The 23770-nt window shown below is 44.9% G+C and overlaps 1 protein-coding gene across 1 annotated transcript in view; it reads left to right on the top strand.

Annotated features, from left to right (window-relative positions):
• Positions 1-23770, top strand: part of LOC126188795 (SCY1-like protein 2) — a 624676-nt gene that overhangs the window by 400235 nt on the left and 200671 nt on the right. The window contains exon 7 of the mRNA XM_049930409.1: positions 14365-14510. Coding sequence (XP_049786366.1) covers positions 14365-14510 — 146 coding nt within the window. The remainder of the gene's footprint in view (positions 1-14364; positions 14511-23770) is intronic.

The raw sequence follows: 23770 nt of genomic DNA, 5'->3' as shown, positions 1-23770 counted from the left end.
GTTTAAGCAGTTTCCAGACAGCTTGAATCGCATGCACAGAGCTGAAATCGCGTATAAGTAACGCGACTTCCCGCTCCTGGCTGCTTGGTGTACGGCTGTTTGGTGTGCAAGCAGTGAGAGCAAGCAGCCAGAACCTACGCGGAAAAATTTTTCTGGCGCTGCCAAGCTACCGGATTCGCGCATGTGCATAGCTGTCTGAGTTAGAGTGGCTGTACCATTCACGTGTCTCGTGTTTTGTCTGTGGCGAGTTTTTCAATCGTTTCGAAGCTTTTGCAGGTCCCGCGATCGGCTATTTCACGTTTACGCTTCACTGATAATAAAAATCAACTGTTTATCCACCACTGTGCGAGGGAATCTAACCAGAAGTGAGACGAGATGCGCTTAAGCAGTTCAAAGACCAAAAACGGATTTCTACATACCTGCGCATGCGCACTAAAGCCTGTTTTTTTTTTGTTTTTTTTTTAGTTCTTGAAAGTAGCAGTGTGGCAGGTTTTTAAACGAACCTGTTAGCAACCACGCTTCCCCCCACTCGCTCCGTACTGATCTGTCAGAAGGCGCAACTAATTTTAACCGCGCTATAGCTCTCCATATCACGGCCTTTTACACGGTTCCTTGTAGACGTCTGCCAGGCATGCGTGAAATGGATCTCATAGTTCACTGACAAATGTAAAAACACTTAACTCTAACAGTTCCCTACTGGCACACTCGGTGTAATAATAACTTGCATAAAATTGCAGCGGTTGTTAATGATCACTTCACAAAATGCGAATCAGATACTTGAAACATATTTTGTTTTACTCACAGGTGAAATTTCGTAGCTACAGGAAAACAAATATTTTTGCTTGTATAAAATGATACTTCAAAAAATATAAAAAAATATTACTTTGACGTTATAGTGTAACAAAATGACAATGTTGTAGACATATAATATAGTATTTATTCGCAGAAGAAAATCCCTCACAAAAATCAAAGGTCTTTAGTAATTCAGGTGACATTTCTGAATATGGGAACAACGAACAGCAAACAAGCGGTTAGGATTTAGCGTAGCTATATGGACATATAGCAACGGACAGATTGCCGTAGCTACAGCTGGGTCATCGTAGTGAGTTTAGACTGACGGTAGGCTGATTACAGTGCTCAAGACGAAAACAGCCATACAAATAACTGGATCTATTTAGGCTACCAGAATTACATTCTAATGGGCAGTCCTGTTCAAACGCGAAAGTATCCTGCAGAGATTATAGTAAACACAACCTCTATGTAGTGACATTGCACACAGAACTGGCCTTGGATATTTTATGTTGTTCGAATGTGTGTGAAATCTGCAAAAGGTCATCAGTCCCAAAGCTTACACACTACTTAACCTAAATTACCCTCAGGACAAACACACACACCCATGCCCGAGGGATGACTCGAATCTCCCCCGGGACCAGCCGCACAGTGGATATTTTATTTTCTTTATTTTTCTTTTCATTTAATCCTTATTATTTTTGTAGTTGAAATATTGCAGTATTCTTTCCGTTAATCTATCCTTCTCTGGATTGCATCTTAAAGCGAGAGTTTGATAATTTTTGCATAGTTCTTTGTTTCTTCTTAACTTGTAGTTGCCAGTTTCGTCTATGGTGGGTCCCAGAATTTTTCATAAAATCCTCTTATCTTTTTCCTCCATTATTTCCAATTTCTCCTACCATAAGTGTGGCAGTGGACTCTTGGGCACAATGATTTTATTCATAGGATTACATGAACTTTCAGTTTGGGTATCATGATTATCATTGCCAAGTGTAGGTAACAGATGAGACTGCGTTTTTATCATAGTACTCAGTTATGCCTCTGGAATGAACCAAAAGGAAATTGGTCTTTCACTTTCGTGCTTAAATATTCAGCGCGCTTATAGCAGTTTTAAGAGGCGTATTTCACTTGCAAATTACTGAAAACAAGTCAGCTCGCTCCGCGTGCATAATTAAAAAGCGCTCTCCGCCTTGTGCTTTTTTCTTTTCTAGCTACGTATCCATACTTACTCGGAAAAGTATTCATAGCAGATTTCGACTTAAGAAATACAGTGGCACCTCAGTTAATGACGGAGGTCCATTCCAGAATTACCGTTCAAAAATGGCTCTAAGCACTATGGGACTTAACATCTGAGGTCATCAGTCCCCTAGACTTAGAACTACTTGAACCTAACTATTCTAGGACATCATACACATCCATGCCCGAGGCAGGATTCGAACCTGCGACCGTAGCAGCAGCGCGGTTCCAGACTGAAGCGCCTAGAACCACTTGGCCATCACGGCCGGCAGAATTACCGTCATAAAACATCACCGTCTTTATCCTATAGACGATTCCCAAAAGCATTTGACAGAAAACTGATAAATTTGTTTCGGATCATTTGCGTATGAATTTGGTATCAGTTTAGTAGTAATTAAATGTATTATTCGGGAAAGAATTTACTGTCTGTACCTCCAGAACAAGACGTTTTTTGGAGCTGTCTTATAGATGAGCATGAAAATATGTCAGGGGTTTATTCCTTCTGCCCCTTCTTTTAGCTGTTTATTGCAAACCCGGCCCGTGTGACCGAGCGGTTCTAGGCACTTCAGTCTGGAACCGCGCGACCACTACGGTTGCAGGTTCGAATCCTGCCGCTGGCATAGATGTGTGTGATGTCCTTAGGTTAGTTAGGTTTAAGTAGTTCTAAGTTCTATGGGACTGATGACCTCAGATGTTGAGTCCCATAGTGCTCAGAGCCATTTGAACCATTTATTGCAAACCGCGTGGGCTTCTCATCTGTTATGTTAACTGCAGACGTTTGAATTTCATTTCATGGCCACATTTCTAACTTATTTGTAATTTTTCAAGCCATCTTTATTTCCGAATTAGTTTTCTTTCCCTGAGTCGAATTTCGAAGGTACGGAGAAGCTTTGGACCCCGAGCACTTTGTGCCTGAAACACGTGACGTTTCCTGGTCCATATTTCAATCCAGTGATCGATTTCGGAATCGTGTGAAGCGTTCCGCACAACAGGCCGGCATAAGCGGTTTCCGGCGTTTTCTACTGCTTTTGTTGCTAGATATGACGAGTGTTTTGTGGAGAATCTTTAGGTATTTTGAGTTGTGTACATGAAGTTCTGTATAAAATGTTATAGCTATTTGGAAGAGATTTTTGATTCTTCAGGAACAGAATTTTATGTCGAGTAAAATTCTACATATTTTTAAAACTACGTATACCGTATACACAGGTGGGCAAAACTTAAGGATGACGGTAACTTCCGCATGATGTTCAAATGGTTCAAATGGCTCTGGGCACTATGGGACTTAACATCTGTGGTCATCAGTCCCCTAGAACTTAGAACTACTTAAACCTAACTAACCTAAGGACATCACACACATCCACGCCCGAGGCAGGATTCGAACCTGCGACCGTAGCAGTCGCGCGGTTCCTGACTGAGCGCCTAGAACCGCTAGACCACCGCGGCCGGCCCGCATGATGTAACACTGCCAAGTATTACAGCTCTATAAAACTTGGACTATAACTGCAAAGAACTCCTACAGTATACTTCAGGAGATATCTGGAACAAATACGCAAAGGAAAGAATAGAACTCACACTTTTAGGGTGGGTGATTTGGGGGAGGGGACCAAACATCGAGGTCATCGGTCTCATCGGGTGAGGGAAGAATGGGGAAGGAAGTCGGCCATGCCCTTTCTAAGGAACCATCCCAGAATTTGCCTGAAGTGATTTAAGGAAATCACGGGAAACCTAAATTAGGATGGCGGGACGCGGATTTGAACCGTTCATGGTTCACATGGCTCTGAGCACTATGGGACTCAACTGCTGTGGTCATAAGTCCCCTAGAACTTAGAACTACTTAAACCTAACTAACCTAAGGACAGCACACAACACCCAGCCATCACGAGGCAGAGAAAATCCCTGACCCCGCCGGGAATCGAACCCGGGAACCCGGGCGTGGGAAGCGAGAACGCTACCGCACGACCACGAGATGCGGGCATTTGAACCGTCATCCTCCCGAATGAGAGTCTAGTGTGTTAATCACTGCCCCACCTCGCTCGACTGACACTTTTATTCAAACACAGTAATTACAGTCCGCAGCTGGTGGTCGTACGGTAGCGTTCTCGCTTCCCGCGCCCGGGTTCCCGGGTTCGATTCCCGGCGGGGTCAGGGAGTTTCTCTGCCTCGTGATGACTGGGTGTTGTGTGATGTCCTTAGGTTAGTTAGGTTTAAGTAGTTCTAAGTTCTAGGGGACTGATGACCATAGATGTTAAGTCCCATAGTGCTCAGAGCCATTTTGAACAGTAATTACATTGAAGTCACCGAGATTCATTATGGTCCTCTGGACATTACAAAAGGCGGGAAATGGTTCTTAATACGGTGTGTCCTCACCACGGACGGCACCGCATGTTGTGAAAGGAGCTCCGACGCCGGCCACAACGTCGGTAAGGAGTTCTGATAGGGCGTTTCATTCCTTCACCAGCGCGGTTTAAAATTTCTAGATGGTCGACAGTGCATGTGCTGTAATACGTGCGCGATAGGATTTACGTCAGGTGAATGGACAGACCAGTCCATTCGCGGAATGTCGTCTCGTTCCAAGAGCTCCCCCATTTGTGCTCTTCGGTGCGGTCGCACATTGTTATCATCAGGGAATAACTTACGTGGTACTACAGGGAGCTGTAGAGGAAAAAATAGGGCGAGACAGGGATTGTAATGCATCCAACATATAATTGAGGATATAGGGTACAAAAGCTACACTGAGATGAGGAGTTCGTGGCTGGCCGCATGGAATCAATCAGGAAGCTAGTAAATTCGAAAACAAATTATTTGGTATGAAACTTCCTGGCAGATTAAAACTGTGTGCCGGACCGAGACTCGAACTCGGGACAGGAGAGCTTCTGTGAAGTTTTGAATGTAGGAGACGAGGTACTGGCGGAATTGGAGCTGTGAGGACTGGACGTGAGTCGTGCTTGGGTAGCTCAGTTGGTAGAGCACTTGCCCGCTAAAGGCAAAGGTCCCGAGTTCGAGTATCGGTCCGGCACATAGTTTTAATCTGCCAAGAAGTTTCATATCAGCGCACACTCCGCTGTAGAGTGAAAATTTCAAAAATGGTTCAAATGGCTCTGAGCACTATGGGACTTAACAGCTGTGGTCATCAGTCCCCTAGAACTACTTAAACCTAACTAACCTAAGGACATCACACACATCCATGCCCGCGGCAGGATCCGAACCTGCGACCGTAGCACTCGCGCGGTTCCGGACTGCGCGCCTAGAACAGCGAGACCACCGCGGCCGGCTGAAAATTTCATTCTAGAAATTATTTGCTATTTGATTTCTAACCGGTTTTGGACTGGAATGACGCCCTGAAGTAATGGTTGATTGCTTAGTACGTACATAAAATTTTGCCATTCATTTTCTGTAGCCAGTCCTTGCGACACGTTCGCAAAAGCGAAGGTCTCGGCGAGTTCTCCACGGTGGCTTCACCTGCAGTAGAGCTCGTGTTGGCCATAAACACCAAACTCGGTATGAGTCAATCACCATCAATTATTACTATTCTCGAATCAGAAACATACAAATTAACAGCAGCCATACACATCAATAAACATATACATATAGGTAAAAATTGTATTTATATTACAGGTCTAGGTGTACCCATGGTTTAGCGTCTTTGATTCATAATAAAAACATCTTCGGTCCCGGGTTCGATCCCCGCCACTGCTAAATCTAGATAAATAATCAGCATTGGTGGCCGAAGACTTCCGGCATAAGAAGTTAGCCGCTTTCTGTCAACGGCCTTGTCAAAGAGGGCGGAGGAGTGGATAGAGATTCAGGCCACTCTCTTGTCCTAGGGGTGGGAAATTGCCCCTAAAGGCGGAAGAATCAGCAATGATCAACGACATGAGGATGCAGCAGGCAATGGAAACCACTGCATTAAAGACACGTAGCGAGTATCCACAGGACATGTGGCCTGTATTTGAAGAAGTGTCATAATGATCTCTCCATTGGCAAAAGATTCCGTAATAGTCCCCCATTCGGATCTCCGGGAGGGGACTGCCAAGGGGGAGGTTACCATGAGAAAAAGATTGAATAATCTACGAAAGGATAACGTTCTACGAGTCGGGGCGTGGAATGCCAGAAGCTTGAACGTGGTAGGGAAACTAGAAAATCTCAAAAGGGAAATGCAAAGACTCAATCTAGATATAGTAGGGGTCAGTGAAGTGAAGTGGAAGGAAGACAAGGATTTCTGGTCAGATGAGTATCGGGTAATATCAACAGCAGCAGAAAATGGTATAACAGGTGTAGGATTCGTTATGAATAGGAAGGTAGGGCAGAGGTTGTGTTACTGTGAACAGTTCAGTGATCGGGTTGTTCTAATCAGAATCGGCAGCAGACCAACACCGACAACGATAGTTCAGATATACATGCCGACGTCGCAAGCTGAAGATGAACAGATAGAGAAAGAGTATGACGATATTGAAAGGGTAATGCAGTATGTAAAGGGGGACGAAAATCTAATGGTCATGGGCGACTGGAATGCAGTTGTAGGGGAAGGAGTAGAAGAAAAGGTTACAGGAGAATATGGGCTTGGGACAAGGAATGAAAGAGGAGAACGACTAATTGAGTTCTGTAACACGTTTCAGCTAGTAATAGCGAATACCCTGTTCAAGAATCACAAGAGGAGGAGGTATACTTGGAAAAGGCCGGGAACTACGGGAAGATTTCAATTAGATTACATCATGGTCAGACAGAGATTCCGAAATCAGATACTGGATTGTAAGGCGTACCCAGGAGCAGATATAGACTCAGACCACAATGTAGTAGTGATGAAGAGTAGGCTGAAGTTCAAAACATTAGTCAGGAAGAATCAATACGCAAAGAAGTGGGATACGGAAGTACTAAGGAATGACGAGATACGTTCGAAGTTCTCTAACGCTATAGATACAGCAATAAGGAATAGCGCAGTAGGCAGTACAGTTGAAGAGGAATGGACATATCTAAAAAGGGCCATCACACAAGTTGGGAAGGAAAACATAGGTACAAAGATGGTAGCTGCGAAGAAACCATGGGTAACAGAAGAAATACTTCAGTTGATTGATGAAAGGAGGAAGTACAAACATGTTCCGGGAAAATCAGGAATACAGAAATATAAGTCGCTGAGGAATGAAATAAATAGGAAGTGCAGGGAAGCTAAGACCAAATGGCTGCAGGAAAAATGTGAAAACATCGAAAAAGATATGATTGTCGGAAGGACAGACTCAGCATACAGGAAAGTCAAAACAACCTTTGGTGACATTAAAAGCAATGGTGGTAACATTAAGAGTGCAACGGGAATTCCACTGTTAAATGCAGAGGAGAGAGCAGATAGGTGGAAAGAATACATTGAAAGCCTCTATGAGGGTGAAGATTTGTCTGATGTGATAGAAGAAGAAACAGGAGTCGACTTAGAAGACATAGGGGATCCAGTATTAGAATCGGAATTTAAAAGAGCTTTGGAGGACTTACGGTCAAATAAGGCAGAATGGATAGATAACATTCCATCGGAAGCTCTAAAATGATTGGGGGAAGTGGCAACAAAACGACTATTCACGTTGGTGTGTAGAATATATGAGTCTGGCAATATACCATCTGACTTTCGGAAAAGCGTAATCCACACAATTCCGAAGACGGCAAGAGCTGACAAGTGCGAGAATTATCGCACAATCAGCTTAACAGCTCATGCATCGAAGCTCCTTACAAGAATAATATACAGAAGAATGGAAAAGAAAATTGAGAATGCGCTAGGTGACGATCAGTTTGGCTTTAGGAAAAGTAAAGGGACGAGAGAGGCAATTCTGACGTAACGGCTAAAAATGGAAGCAAGGCTTAAGAAAAATCAAGACACTCTCATAGGATTTGTCGACCTGGAAAAAGCGTTCGACAATATAAAGTGGTGCAAGCTGTTCGAGATTCTGAAAAAAGTAGGGGTAAGCTATAGGGAGAGATGGGTCATATACAATATGTACAACAACCAAGAGGGAATAATAACAGTGGACGATCAAGAACGAAGTGCTCGTATTAAGAAGGGTGTAAGACAAGGTTGTAGCCTTTCGCCACTACTCTTCAATCTGTACATCGAGGAAGCAATGATGGAAATAAAAGAAAGGTTCAGGAGTGGAACTAAAATACAAGGTGAGAGGATATCAGTGATACGATCCGCTGATGACATTGCTATCCTGAGTGAAAGTGAAGAAGAATTAAATGATCTGCTGAACGGAATGAACAGTCTAATGAGTACACAGAATGGTTTGAGAGTAAATCGGAGAAAGACGAAGGTAATGAGAAGTAGTAGAAATGAGAACAGCGAGAAACTTAACATCAGGATTGATGGTCACGAAGTCAATCTACATCTACATCCATACTCCGCAAGCCACCTGACGGTGTGTGGCGGAGGGTACCTTGAGTACCTCTATCGGTTCTCCCTTCTATTCCAGTCTAGTATTGTTCGTGGAAAGAAGGATTGTCGGTATGCCTCTGTGTGGGCTCTAATCTCTCTGATTTTATCCTCATGGTCCCTTCGCGAGATATACGTAGGAGGGAGCAATATACTGCTTGACTCTTCGGTGAAGGTATGTTCTCTCCAGAAAAGTCATGAAGTTAAGGAATTCTGCTACCTGGGCAGTAAAATAACCAATAACTGACGGAGCAAGGAGGACATCAAAAGCGGACTCGCTATGGCAAAAAAGGCATTTCTGGCCAAGAGAAGTCTACTAATATCAAATACCGGCCTTAATTTGAGGAAGAAATTTCTGAGGATGTACGTCTGGAGTACAGCATTGTATGGTAGTGAAACATGGACTGTGGGAAAACCGGAACAGAAGAGAATCGAAGCATTTGAGATGTGGTGCTATAGACGAATGTTGAAAATTAGGTGGACTGATAAGGTAAGGAATGAGGAGGTTCTACGCAGAATCGGAGAGGAAAGGAATATGTGGAAAACACTGATAAGGAGAAGGGACAGGATGATAGGACATCTGCTAAGACATGAGGGAATGACTTCCATGGTACTAGAGGGAGCTGTAGAGGGCAAAAACTGTAGATGAAGACAGAGATTGGAATACGTCAAGCAAATAATTGAGGACGTAGGTTGCAAGTGCTACTCTGAGATGAAGAGGTTAGCACAGGAAAGGAATTCGTGGCGGACCGCATCAAACAAGTCAGTAGACTGATGACCAAAAAAAAAATTACGGGCACTGAAGCATGTGGCTTGTGGTTTGTCCTTTTCCACAATCACAGGACGTGTCTTCCGTTATGAAGCCCCATCTCTTCAGGTTGTCTCTGGATCGTCCAGCTCCTGATCGTTATCTATTTACTGATTTCCACACCAGCCAGCTTTCATTGTGTCCAGCTTCTGGCATCCACCCGCGCAGGTGAGGCGTCGACCTCTTCCATGACTCCAGCCTTGCCTTCTCTGGTGAAACGGTGGGCTTCTCGGATGTCCTCAGGAAGCTCTTTCGCGAGCTCAGCCGTTGCTGTGGTGGTGGATTATGCTCTTGCAGTGGATGGATACTATTCTGTTCCAAATTTCTTGTTGGCAGCGACTGCTCTGCGTACCCATGGTGGCGCTATTCCAGCCAGATAGTAGAGCTTGTCGGTTGGGGTACGTCTTAAGCAACCTGTGATCAACCTGCAGGTTTCGTTGAAACCAATATCTACTAGACTTGTATGAGATAACCTGTACCATACTGAGGAAGCATAGTCGGGAGTAGAAAAGTACAGTACCACTACAGAAGAGCGAATAATTTGTGGGTGTGAGCCCCATTGTGACCCTGCTAGTTTGCGAATTAGGTTGTTTCGAGTGGTGTTCTTGCAATGGAGTTTGAATGTCAGCGTTCTATCGAGAGTGACTCCCAAGTACTTAGGGGCGCGATAATGCTGCAGATGGAGGCCTGACCATTGTTTCTTAGGTGAAAGGCTCACACTTGTGTCTTCGAAGGGTTTGGCCTGAGTTGGTTCCGACTATGGTAGCTTGACAGTGTTCTAAGTGCAGTTGTCAGGTTTCTTTCCAAATTTTCAAAGCATGAGCTCTGCGAAGCAAGGGCTATGTCATCTGCATATTAAGAATCTCCTCGTGCTCGGGGTCAACTGCTGGTCGTTGGTATAAATGTTGAAGAGAAGTGGAGCGAACATGAAACAGACCCCCAAAGTAAATGTGGACGCACCCCCAACAGATGAAATGGTGTAAGAGCTTGTTCGGTATTCTTCCCAGATATCAGACCCATTGCCAGGGATACCAGTAGGGGTTCTTTAGAGTACAAACTCACGTCTGCTGCCGAATAGGTGGCCTAGCAGCAAGTGTTGACCCCTGTAGCTTCTGCTCTCTGTAGCGTCGCTGCATGACGTTTCGTCAATCTATTCCTCAAGACGCTCTGTGGAACGCCTTTAAGTCTCGCCGTATGTTTTTTGCTACATCCCGCATATATAGGTCGGCAAATAAACGCGGCTTGACGTATTTTTTAAAACCAAGATTTTTTCTTACTCGCTGCTTATGAAACTTGTACTGCCATTATCAGATACACTTTTGAGCCTTAGTATCCGTTAATCCTTTCAGAACCATAATACCATTGGGACGTTTGTGTCCCGTGATAGGGTAGCTGAGAACCAGTGGAATTTGTTTCATGTTATGGCTATGATTGAGTATCCCTAGGGTAAAGAGAAGCCTTCTAGTAGTTTACAGAAACAGCCAGTTACAGACTGAATCTTTAGGCTATGCTACCTTCAAGTTTCATTGTTAACTCTCTGCTCCCTAGATGTATCGCCATAAACAAGCCACTTTTTGATTTTCTTACCCCACTTGCAGAGTAAGTCATTGCATTGAGGAGGAAAAACCTATCTGTCAAAGGAAATACAGCTGCATCGTACAATATGCATTAGATGGGTATGTGCCAAGCAAGATCGTAAGAGATGGAAAAGAGCCACCACGGTACAACAACCGAGTTAGAAAACTGCTACGGAAGCAAAGGGAACTTCACAGCAAACATAAACATAACCAAAGCCTTGCAGACAAACAAAAATTACGCGAAGCGAAATGTAGTGTGAGGAGACCTATGCGAGAGGCGTTCAACGAATTCGAAAATAGTTCTATATACTGACTTGGCAGAAAATCCTAAGAAATTTTGGTCTTATGTCAAAGCGGCAGGTGGATCAAAACAGAATATCCAGACAATCTGTGACCAAAATGGTACTGAAACAGAGGATGACATAATAAATGCCGAAATACTAAATGTCTTTTTCCAAAGCTGTTTCACAGAGGAAGACTGCACTGTACTTCCTTCTCTAGATTATAGCACAGATAACAAAATGATAGACATCGAAATAGATGACAGAGGGCTAGAAAAACAATTAAAATCGCTCAAAAGAGGAAAGGCCGCTGGACCTGATGGGATACCAGTTCGATTTCACACAGAGTACGCGAAGGAACTTGCCCCCCTTCGTGCAGCGGTGAACGGTAGGTTTCTAGAAGAGAAACTGTCCCAGAACTGTAATAAAAAGAACTTTAATAAAGGAAGCTGTTGAAATAAAAATTACCGCAACCACCCTGAATAGAGACGGTGACTTGCGTGGGATCCAGCGATCTCGCGGTTGAAGAGGGCACATCGAACGCCGACTCAAAACATGCCCATATATGGCAATGTCACGGGCACCAGTGACGTCACAGCCGGCAGCTACCGTATAAAAGGGCGCACCAGCAGCCCACTGGCAGTCATACCACTTGACAATGGCCAGGGAGTGCTTGGCCGAAAGCTCGTGTAATTTTAAGCAGTTGACGCGGTTGGAAACCCGAGAACATTTTATTCAATGTTATCGCCGCGAGGCCCTGTATTCATACAAGACTTAAATATGTTAGAGAAAAGAAGATGCACTTCTTAAAGGCAGCAAAAACTTCCCAAATTCGTAGGGCCACTCTACGTGGGCTAGTAAAATCAGATTTACCAGCTGATTTAGCCTCAGAGACCGAACTTGTACGAAAAACTGGTCTACCTTACGAACAGGAAGAGCAGCTGATTGAATACAGCATGACAACTGAAACTAAATTTTTTGGACTTACCCTAAAGTGTCTTCAACAGATCGCATTTCAGTTTGCCAAAGCCAATAATATCCAGAATCCATTTTTGGGTGAAGACGCTGGAAGAGAGTGGTTACGCCTTTCCTTGAAGCGGCACAGAAGGGATGTTTCGATTCGAAAACCCACAGCAGCCTCGTTTAATAGAGCTCTAGGTTTCACAAGAGAAAATGTGAGAATATTTAATAAATGAAAATGGTATATTTCATGTTCTTTTGTTGTTTTATTATGTTGTACAGTATTTGGTTCTCCATTTTTTGCTTTAACTTTAACAACTTTGAAAGAAATTGACTATTCCACACTACTAGCCATTAAAATTGCTACACGACGAAGATGACGTGCTACAGACGCGAAATTTAACCGATCGGAAGAAGATGCTGTGATATGCAAATGATTAGCTTTTCAGAGCATTCACACAAGGTTGGCGCCGGTGGCGACACCTACAACGTGCTGACATGAGGAAAGTTTCCAACCGATTTCTCATACACAAACAGCAGTTGACCGGCGTTGCCTGGCGAAACGTTGTTGTAATGCCTCGTGTAAGGAGCAGAAATGCGTACCATCACGTTTCCGACTTTGATAGAGGTCGGATTGTAGCTTATCGCGATTGCGGTTTATCATATTGTGACAATGCTGCTCGCGTACGTCGAGACCCAATGACTGTTAGCAGAATATGGAATCGGTGGGTTCAGGAGGATAATACGGAACACCGTGCTGGATCCCAACGGCCTCGTATCACTAGCAGTCGAGATGACAGGCATCTTATCCGCATGGCTTAAGGGATCGTGCAGCCACGTCTCGATCCCTGAGTCAACAGATGGGGACGTTTGCAAGACAACAACCATCTGCACGAACAGTTCGACGACGTTTGCAGTAGCATGGACTATCAGCTCGGAGACCATGGCTGCGGTTACCCTTGACGCTGCATTACAGACAGGAGCGCTTGCGATGGTGTACTCAACGACGAACCTGGGTGCACGAATGGCAAAACGACATTTTTTTTCGGATGAATCCTGTTTACAGTATCATGATGGTCGCATCCGTGTTTGGCGACATCACGGTGGACGCACATTGGAAGCGTGTATTCACCATCGGCATACTGCCGTATCACCCGGCGTGATTGTATGGGGTGCCATTGGTTACACGTCTCGGTCACCTCTTGTTCGCATTGACGGCACTTTGAACGGTGGACGTTACATTTCAGATGTTGCGACCCGTGGCTCTACCCTTTATTCGATCCCTGCAAAACCCTACATTTCAGCAGGATAATGCACGGCCGCATGTTGCAGGTCCTGTACGGGCCTTTCTGAATACAGAAAATGTTCGACTGCTGCCCTGGCCAGCACATTCTGTAGATCTCTCACCAACTGAAAACATCTGGTTAATGGTGGCCGAGCAACTGGCTCTTCACAATACGCCGGTCACTACTCTTGATGGACCGTGGTATCGTGTTGAAGCTGGATGGGCAGCTGTAGCTGTACACTCCATCCAAGCTCTGTTTGACTCAATGCCCAGGCGTATCAAGGCCGTTATTAGGGCCAGAGGGTCCGCAGCTCGTGGTCGTGCGGTAGCGTTCTCGCTTCCCACGCCCGGGTTCCCGGGTTCGATTCCCGGCGGGGTCAGGGATTTTCTGTGTCTCGTGATGACTGGGTGTTGTGTGATGCCCTTAGGTTAGTTAGGTTTAAGTACTAAGTTCTAGGGGACTGATGACGATAGATGTTAAGTCCCATAGTGCTCAGAGCCATTTGAACCATTTTAACGGCCAGGGGTGGTTGTTCTGGGTACTGATTTCTCAGGATCAGTGCACCCAAATTGCATGAAAATGTAATCACATGTTAGTTCCAGTATAATATCTTTTTCCAATGAATACCCGAATATCATCTGCATTTGGTGTAGCAATTTTAATATCCAGTAGTGTATGTTTGTACCCCAAAATCTTAAGAGGCAAAACTGACAAACTTTGTGTTAAGCCTAATTTAGAAATTTTCCTAATGTAGTATGTATGCGAAGACACGGGAAGCATTGAAGTACATCTCGCAGTATGAGCTACAGATATTTTGTTTGCTTAACGTGAAAAACTTAAAAATTTGTGAACGAAAAACAAAATGGCATTCTATATTTGCACTACTTCCTCTACCGAAAGGATTAAGGCAGTAAGAGCTTAGCTGAACTGCCAGTCTTTACAGTGTCTCTGGCTTATATCTGCTAGCGTGACCCCTGTGCGCTCTGTACTAACGGAGTGTGGCGCGGTGCGCTTGTTGCAGAAACTGTGGTTCCAGCACGTGTGGCCGAGCCTGCAGCAGGAGATGAAGACGCAGGAGGTGCTGGCCGCCGTGCTGCAGCCCATCATCTTCCTGGTCCAGGAGTGCACCATCGAGGAGTACGAGTCCATCATCCTGCCCGCCTTCAGGTCAGACCCGCCGCTCAGCCTCGCCTCCCGTGGCGTGCAGTAGCGCTCGCTGCCGCGGCCACAAACCGCGCAAACTGGAGCGGCGTGCCGCGCGCCAGACAAATTACGCATTCCTTTTGCCTGCAGATATGCTCCGTAAATTTTGTTGGCGAACCTGGATCAATTTTCTCCGCCGTTAAACTTATAAAGTCAGTCTGAATATGGGTCGCCAGCCTCCCCTCGACCTGCGAGACAGGAATAAACTTGCCGCTGCTCCCAAAACCAAAGGATTCGTGCGCTCCAGTTACCTATATACACATGGAAAGTTTCCGAGGTCCGGTCACTGGACTGGAATATGTAGAGCACTGACAGTTCATACTCCGCTTGCAGCTGGCTGCTATCTTAAACGAAGAACCTCCACCTCCTCCCCCCCCCCCCCACACATACACACACACACACACACACAAAGCTGCATAACAATCCAAATTAAGATCCAAAAGTCACAAAAACGCCACGCTACAAGACACTACAGAAAGAAGTATAATTTTTTTTGCTTTCAATGAGACTGCACCAAGTCCGTAAATTTAGACAGAACCCACGTGCTGACGGCTATCGGATCTGATGTGACGCCGCTCCCCATCGATCCCATGCAGTCTCAATGAACGGCAGGACTCACCAAAAAGTCCGCAGCTCGTGGTCGTGCGGTAGCGTTCTCGCTTCCTGCGCCCGGGTTCCCGGGTTCGATTCCCGGCGCGGTCAGGGATTTTCTCTGCCTCGTGATAACTGGGTGTTGTGTGATGTCCTTAGGTTAGTTAGGTTTAAGTAGTTCTAAGTACTAGGGACTGATGACCATAGATGTTAAGTCTGATAGTGCTCAGAGCCATTTGAACCAATTTTTGAACTCACCTAAAAAGTCAGAAAACGACTAAACAGCAATACACATCCGCAAAAGGGAATGTTCTTTTGGATCCTAGTTTCGCTATAGGAAGAATGACTTCATTGATGATGAATAATAACTAATTCCCCAGTTAAGTATTGAATACTTTAGAACACCACCTCCACCTCAGAGGACACACGACTTGCCTCCTGTCGCATTCACCAACTTCATTCTACATGAAACATGCAAATGTGGTACGAACAGAGCCCCCACCACCGAAGTCACTGTTGTTAACGAAGTGGCTTGCTTACATACAGCACATATACAGACTCCTCACTTAGTCAACGAAGGAAAATTGAGGGGAAAAAACTCGTGTAGTCGCAAATTTTTATAGTGGTAGAAGGGACTGCCATGAACAGCATACTAAAAATCGTGACGGTTAGGTGTGAGTGTATCGGAGGGGAGGCATTTAAAGGTGACTCTTTATGTTTTTTCTCGAAAACCGCTGCTTCCAGCAAAAATGTTTACCGGTGAAAAATTAAAGTACATTAAATTTGCAACACAAAATATCATGTCTATGTTTTCTCTAGGACTAATAATTTCCGCGTTGGATTCCTGAATGGGAGAGTTTTTTTGCAGTCTACCACTAAGACAATTAATGGTGAGAGAAATGCAGTAAGTTTCTGGTCATTCATAATTCACCAGCAACTAACTACAACGCGGCATATGGGTTTACAGAATGCTGTCTACAAAAGACATTAGCAAGATGCTATATTTACCAGTCCAGCCCCTTTCCCACCAACATTATACAGGTCACTGACGACATCACATTTACATATCAAGCACTTGTGAGCCATTGTTTATAGGAAGGTATTTTGCGTAAAACCTCTCTCAAATAAATTCTCAGTAAACTAAAAATTACTCGACTATATAAACACGAGTTCAGTGAACTCATTTTGTCCATATAGGAGAGCGAAACATGTAATGCTGGGAGATTATAGTGTTAGTAAACTTAAGTGGGGGAAATTGCCTGTCCTCGAAGAAAGCTACAGGAAGACTGAATCAATTTCTCTCTAACATTGAAAAAGAGTGTGCAGAGATTTACGTAGATTTTGTCCATATGCGTTTGTTGCGTTACTATTATTAGTAATCCACATCAGTACCCCAGTAGTGTTAACGCGCTGTGTGGAAAGCAAAGACTCCCAACTATGTATGCGCACTGCATCGCCGGTGATTAATAAGACGAGCAGCGGAAGGAACAGTATAATTTTGTGAAAGGCCCTGCAGTGGCCTCTCTGTTGAGAGGATGAGGAACTGCCTGTTCGCTCTTCATTTTTCAGACCTACCATAAAAGAGGGAAGTGCCCGACCACCACCCGGCGACCTAGCTTCCCTCACGCTTCTAACCTCCACCTCTGATTTTAGACCCAGCTACACCCTCGGGACGCAATTTATCCCTTAATATGGTTCTACTGTACTTAGATGTGTACAGAAATTTAATATTTATTCTTAACCAACTTCGTTTAACAATAAACGCCACTTTAATACCATTAAAACACTATTGTTAATAATCTACGATTTTTCCGAAAGGCTATTTACAATTTGTACAGAAACCAGATGGCAGTTGTAAGAGTCGAGGGACATGAAAGGGAAGCAGTGGTTGGGAAGGGAATGAGCCAGGGTTGTAGCCTCTCCGCAATGTTATTCAATCTGTATATTGAGCAAGCAGTAAAGGAAACAAAAGAAAAATTCGGAGTAGGTATTAAAATCCATGGAGAAGAAATAAAAACTTTGAGGTTTGCCGATGACATTGTAATTCTGTCAGAGACAGCAAAGGACTTGGAAGAGCAGCTGAACGGAATGGATGGTGTCTTGAAGGGAGGATATAAGATGAACATCAACAAAAGCAAAACGAGAATAATGGAATGTAATGGAATTAAGTCTGGTGATGCTGAGGGAAGTAGATTAGGAAATGAGACACTTAAAGTTGTAAAGGAGTTTTGCTATTTGGGGCGCAAAATAACTGATGATGGTCGAAGTAGAGAGGATATAAAATCTAGATTGGCAATGGCAAGGAAAGCGTTTCTGAAGAAGAGAAATTTGTTAACATCGAGTATAGATTTAAGTGTCAGGAAGTCGTTTCTGGAAGTATTTGTATGGAGTGTAGCCATGTATATAAGTGAAACATGGACGATAAATAGTTTGGACAAGAAGCTTTCGAAACGTGGTGCTACAGAAGAATGCTGAAGATTAGATGGGTAGATCACATAACTAATGAGGAGGTATTGAATAGAATTGGGGAGAAGAGAAGTTTGTGGCACAGCTTGACAAGAAGAAGGGACCGGATGGTAGGACATGTTCTGAGGCATCAGGGGATCACAAATTTAGCATTGGAGGGCAGTGTGGAGGGTAGAAATCGTAGAGGGAGACCAAGAGATGAATACACTAAGCAAATTCAGAAGGATGTATGTTGCAGTAAATACTGGGAGATGAAGAAGTTTGCACAGAATAGAGTAGCACGGAGAGCTGCATCAAACCAGTCTCAGGACTGAAGACCACAACAACAACAACGATTTTTCCGTGTCCTGGAACACAGGAATTGTTAGTCCAGGAGAAAAAATTGTTGAAGGAAATTTAATATAGTTTTATTCTGGGAGACATTTTCGCGGTTGTCGAGATGTTGAAGTAAAACCGAAAAAAGTGACCTTTACACGCCTACCCCACCCCCTCACCCCCATCCACACAACCCCACATGTCAGGACTTCTCAGTATGTTCTTCATAGTTCTGGTGCCCCCTCCTACTCCTGTATAAAAATTTGAGACTACACTAGTTTTTCTCTCAGTCGACAGATTTCGGTCTTTGTTGGCTAGGCTGACAGCACCAAGCAGGGTTAGGCGACAGCTATACAAAAGTAGCTGGCAAAACAGATTAGCAACAATTTCGAGTTATTAATTGGTAGAACATTTAATTAGACAACTGGAGCATGAAGATAGTGCGTGTCAATATAGTTCAAAGTTCTCTTGCACTGATCTGCCGTTAAACACTGGTATAATTCTAAATACACTGAATTATGATTAACATCACTTGTATAATGTTCCTTTTGGCTCATCTAAGTGGAGACTGTATATGAGTCCTGAGATACTCGCTGAGACACTGACCTTATACTGAATGGGGTTGTCTCACGATTGACTTGCGGTACTTCAAACAGTGTGTGTGCTCATGTTCACGTTTGCGGATTGATGTCTTGTGCTAATAATTTGTTTGATGTAGGAGGGAGGCATAACAAAGTCCGTATCCTGTGCGCCCTCTCAATGTTGAAACTGAGTTGTAGGCAGTTTCTTCTATGTGGGCTGTGCACCGTATCATCCGGAGGACGCAGCACCAACACGCAGCAAGCACGCCAGCCGACTCTGCGCTTTCGCAAGGTCCCCACCTAAGACGGATTGGTAGAAAGGCCAACCTATGACCTCCAAATTGAACAAAGGCGACATTTAATGGCTACCACAAGTCGTGTATCCACAGGACATGTGGCCTGTAATTGAAGAAGTGTCATGATGCTCTCTCCATTGGCAAAAAGATTCCGGAATAGTCCCCCATTCGGATCTCCGGGAGGGGACTGCCAAGGGGGAGGTTACATTTTCATCATTTCACATGGGAAGACTCTTTGGAAAACTGGAAGGAGGATTGGTATTCTTCGCAGCATTATTTGACGTGCGTTGGGAGCACTCCGAATCACAGGCACTGCTGCCCGAGGGAGAGAAGGTGGTCGAGCGTGGTGAACTGCAGCAGCAGATGACCGCTACATTGTGCAACGGGCGAGAAGGGAACCACGTCAAACAGCGGGTGCAGTTGCAGTCAGATTTAAGAGGACCGCAAGGCACTTAACCTTTCGCTCCACAGTGCTGCGGCGACTGCATCTGCCCGACGGTCAGTGTGTTGTGTGGTATCGATAGCAACGATGCCACGGCGTAGGTGTAAGTTCATAAGTTGGCACTACGAGACACCGACGACAGCGCCCTCTAGCCGGCGCTGTGGAGCTCTACGAGTGTCGCTCCGGATTCACCCATTTGATCAAGAGCAGACGGGCGGAACACTTCGCTTCATATTGAGACTTTGTACTACTTACGACGGGTCTAACGCTCCGCTCATCTGTGCAAAGTTATGTAACCATCTATTAACTTAAAAATTTGCATGATCGTCGCCTGTCCGTTGCAGTTTGCCTTGAAAATGGAGGGGGGGGGGGGGTGGTTGTTTGTTGTTGTTGTTGTGGTCTTCAGTCCTGAGACTGGTTTGATGCAGCTCTCCATGCTACTCTATCCTGTGCAAGCTTCTTCATCTCCCAGTACCTACTGCAACCTACATCCTTCTGAATCTGCTTAGTGTATTCATCTCTTGGTCTCCCCCTACGATTTTTACCCTCCACGCTGCCCTCCAATACTAAATTGGTGATCCCTTGATGCCTCAGAACATGTCCTACCAACCGATCCCTTCTTCTGGTCAAGTTGTGCCACAAACTTCTCTTCTCCCCAATCCTATTCAATACTTGCTCATTAGTTATGTGATCTACCCATCTAATCTTCAGCATTCTTCTGTAGCACCACATTTCGAAAGCTTCTATTCTCCTCCTGTCCAAACTATCTACGGTCCATGTTTCACTTCCATACATGGCTACACTCCATACAAATACTTTCAGAAATGACTTTCTTCAGAAACGCTTTTCTTGCTATTGCCAGTCTACATTTTATATCCTCTCTACTTCGACCATCATCAGTTATTTTGCTCCCCAAATAGCAAAACTCCTTTACTACTTTAAGTGTCTCATTTCCTAATTTAATTCCCTCAGCATCACCCGACTTAATTCGACTACATTCCATTATCCTCGTTTTGCTTTTGTTGATGTTCTTCTTACATCCTCCGTCCCAAGACACTGTCCATTCCGTTCAACTGCTCTTCCAAGTCCATTGCTGTCTCTGACAGAATTACAATGTCATCGGCGAACCTCAAAGTTTTTATTTCTTCTCCATGGATTTTAATACCTACTCCGAATTTTTCTTTTGTTTCCTTTACTGCTTGCTCAATATACAGATTGAATAACATCGGGGAGAGGCTACAACGCTGTCTTACTCCCTTCCCAACCACTGCTTCCCTTTCATGCCCCTCGACTCTTATAACTGCCATCTGGTTTCTGTACAAATTGTAAATAGCCTTTCGCTCCCTGTATTTTACCGCTGCCACCTTTAGAATTTGAAAGAGAGTATTCCAGTCAACATTGTCAAAAGCTTTCTCTAAGTCTACAAATGCTAGAAATGTAGGTTTGCCTTTCCTTAATCTTTCTTCTAAGATAAGTCGTAAGGTCAGTATTGCCTCACGTGTTCCAGTATTTCTACGGAATCCAAACTGATCTTCCCCGAGGTCGGCTTCTATTAGTTCTTCCATTCATCTGTAAAGAATTCGTGTCAGTATTTTGCAGCTGTGACTTATTAAACTGATTGTTCGGTAATTTTCACATCTGTCAACCCCTGCTTTCTTTGGGATTGGAATTATTATATTCTTCTTGAAGTCTGAGGGTATTTCGCCTGTTTCATACATCTTGCTCACCAGATAGTAGAGTTTTGTCAGGACTGGCTCTCCCAAGGCCGTCAGTAGTTCCAATGGAATGTTGTCTACTCCGGGGGCCTTGTTTCGACTCAGGTCTTTCAGTGCTCTGTCAAACTCTTCACGCAGTATCGTATCTCCGATTTCATCTTCATCTACATCCTCTTCCATTTCCATAATATTGTCCTCAACTGCATCACCCTTGTATAGACCCTCTATACTCCCGCCGAAATATCGGCGGTCGCTGAAAGTGTCACCTGGCTGAATTCCCGGAAGTTTTTTGAAAGTTGTATACGCCAGGAGGGACTCAGGTCCCACATTTATTAGCCTGTTTTTGCCTATAGTAAACATCTATAATTTTACACGCAGTACCGACGTGTTTTAGCTCCACCTGCTCCCACTCGCTTCCTTCATTCGGCCAACCTTTCAGTTTTCAGGAGCATACCCACGCACCGCCTTCCAGGCGGGATACAAAATGTTGTGTTCCGATGACATCCGCATATCGGCGGCGCCGTTTGTGATGGTTCCAAGAGCGTAGGGATTGGACCGACGAGGCGTGGGGTCGCGTGCTCTTCTCAGTCGAGAGCAGATTCAGTCTGAGTGGTGATTCTGGACGTACCCTCATACGGTGAGAGGTGGGAACACATAATGCGCGAAGGAATGTTGTCGCACATGATCGTTTTGGTGGTCCAGATACTACAATGTGGAGAGCCACAATGTGGTACGAGGGTAATGACCAAATTCTTAAAACTCAGTAGGTTCACGTGCTAACGTTATTGTGACGCTGTATTCGTCCCCCACGTGCGTATTTTCAGCGGTGCATTCGGCACTGACTTCATTTTTGTGGGTGACAATGCAGGACCACATCGAACAGTGCAGGTGGTAGAGCTCTTGTAATGAGAGGATATTCGGTGAATGAACTGGCGTGCCTGTTCACATGACTTGAATCCCATCGACCACATATGGCATGTGTTGGGGAGGCGTATTGCAGTACGTCCACGTCACGTGCAGCAACGGCCATTCAGCAATCGTCAACTGCACTGGTGGAGAAGTGGCACACCACAGCAAAACAACTCTCTACCAACCTTGTGGCCACCTTGAGAGCACTTTTTAGAATATGCACTGCCGCCCGCGCTGTTCACACACGCTATTAAAAACCATGTCCCACAGCTTGTAACGTCGCGATAACTTTATTGCAGTAAACTACTTTGCAGAACAGCCCGTAGCATTGGAGCCATTGGCTGTGAAGGAGACAGCCAGTTGTGTCTTAGCAATGACTCATTCGCATCTGTCGCTATGCTAGCCGTGGGAAGCGGTATCTGTGTCACTTCGAGCGACTGAATATTCAAACCCTTAAGAATCTAAATAAACTATATTAAATATTATTTAATATTGTTTAAAGCCGATACACTGCCTTTTGTTATTCAATAGAATATGGTATAAAAATTTCAGCCTTCTATCTGTCATAGTTTCGGAGTTAGAGGAAATTACCCAAAACACCCCAAACCGAATCTTGGACTAAAAAACTCAGTTAGGAATAATAACAGTTTGTCTTTTAGTATCATTTCATATAATTACTGGAGTTCACAAAATTTCAGGTCAATTTATTTGGATTTTTCATATTAAAAACCGTACTACTTTTCATTTTCGTAATATAAAATTCAGAAAAGATTATTATTTAAATAATATCTAGTTGTTTTGTCGTTGTGGAATGAATGAGAATGAGTGAGAGTGTATAAGTCGGACACACGCAGAAATTCAATATTATATAACGTACCACATTACGTAACTGTGTAGTGGGAAAGTTGCGTTTTCCCCTCATTTCTGATGATGTATTTCTAAGAGTACTGGCTTTTATAAGATGGCAGCCAGAATAGCATTTGCAGAGTAATAGTTTCCTAAATAAATTCACAGACTACTTTTCCTATCGTTTGGTTTTGTTAAACATTATACACTCCTGGAAATGGACAAAAGAACACATTGACACCGGTGTGTCAGACCCACCATACTTGCTCCGGACACTGCGAGAGGGCTGTACAAGCAATGATCACACGCACGGCACAGCGGACACACCAGGAACCGCGGTGTTGGCCGTCGAATGGCGCTAGCTGCGCAGCATTTGTGCACCGCCGCCGTCAGTGTCAGCCAGTTTGCCGTGGCATACGGAGCTCCATCGCAGTCTTTAACACTGGTAGCATGCCGCGACAGCGTGGACGTGAACCGTATGTGTAGTTGACGGACTTTGAGCGAGGGCGTATAGTGGGCATGCGGGAGGCCGGGTGGACGTACCGCCGAATTGCTCAACACGTGGGGCGTGAGGTCTCCACAGTACATCGATGTTGTCGCCAGTGGTCGGCGGAAGGTGCACGTGCCCGTCGACCTGGGACCGGACCGCAGCGACGCACGGATGCACGCCAAGACCGTAGGATCCTACGCAGTGCCGTAGGGGACCGCACCGCCACTTCCCAGCAAATTAGGGACACTGTTGCTCCTGGGGTATCGGCGAGGACCATTCGCAACCGTCTCCATGAAGCTGGGCTACGGTCCCGCACACCGTTAGGCCGTCTTCCGCTCACGCTCCAACATCGTGCAGCCCGCCTCCAGTGGTGTCGCGACAGGCGTGAATGGAGGGACGAATGGAGACGTGTCGTCTTCAGCGATGAGAGTCGCTTCTGCCTTGGTGCCAATGATGGTCGTACGCGTGTTTGGCGCCGTGCAGGTGAGCGCCACAATCAGGACTGCATACGACCGAGGCACACAGGGCCAACACCCGGCATCATGCTGTGGGGAGCGATCTCCTACACTGGCC

This window comes from Schistocerca cancellata, chromosome 5 (assembly GCF_023864275.1).
Source record: "Schistocerca cancellata isolate TAMUIC-IGC-003103 chromosome 5, iqSchCanc2.1, whole genome shotgun sequence".
Classification (NCBI taxonomy): Eukaryota; Metazoa; Arthropoda; class Insecta; order Orthoptera; family Acrididae; genus Schistocerca; species Schistocerca cancellata.
Note: the sequence above shows the minus strand (reverse complement) of the source record. Positions and strands in the feature narration are given on the sequence as shown.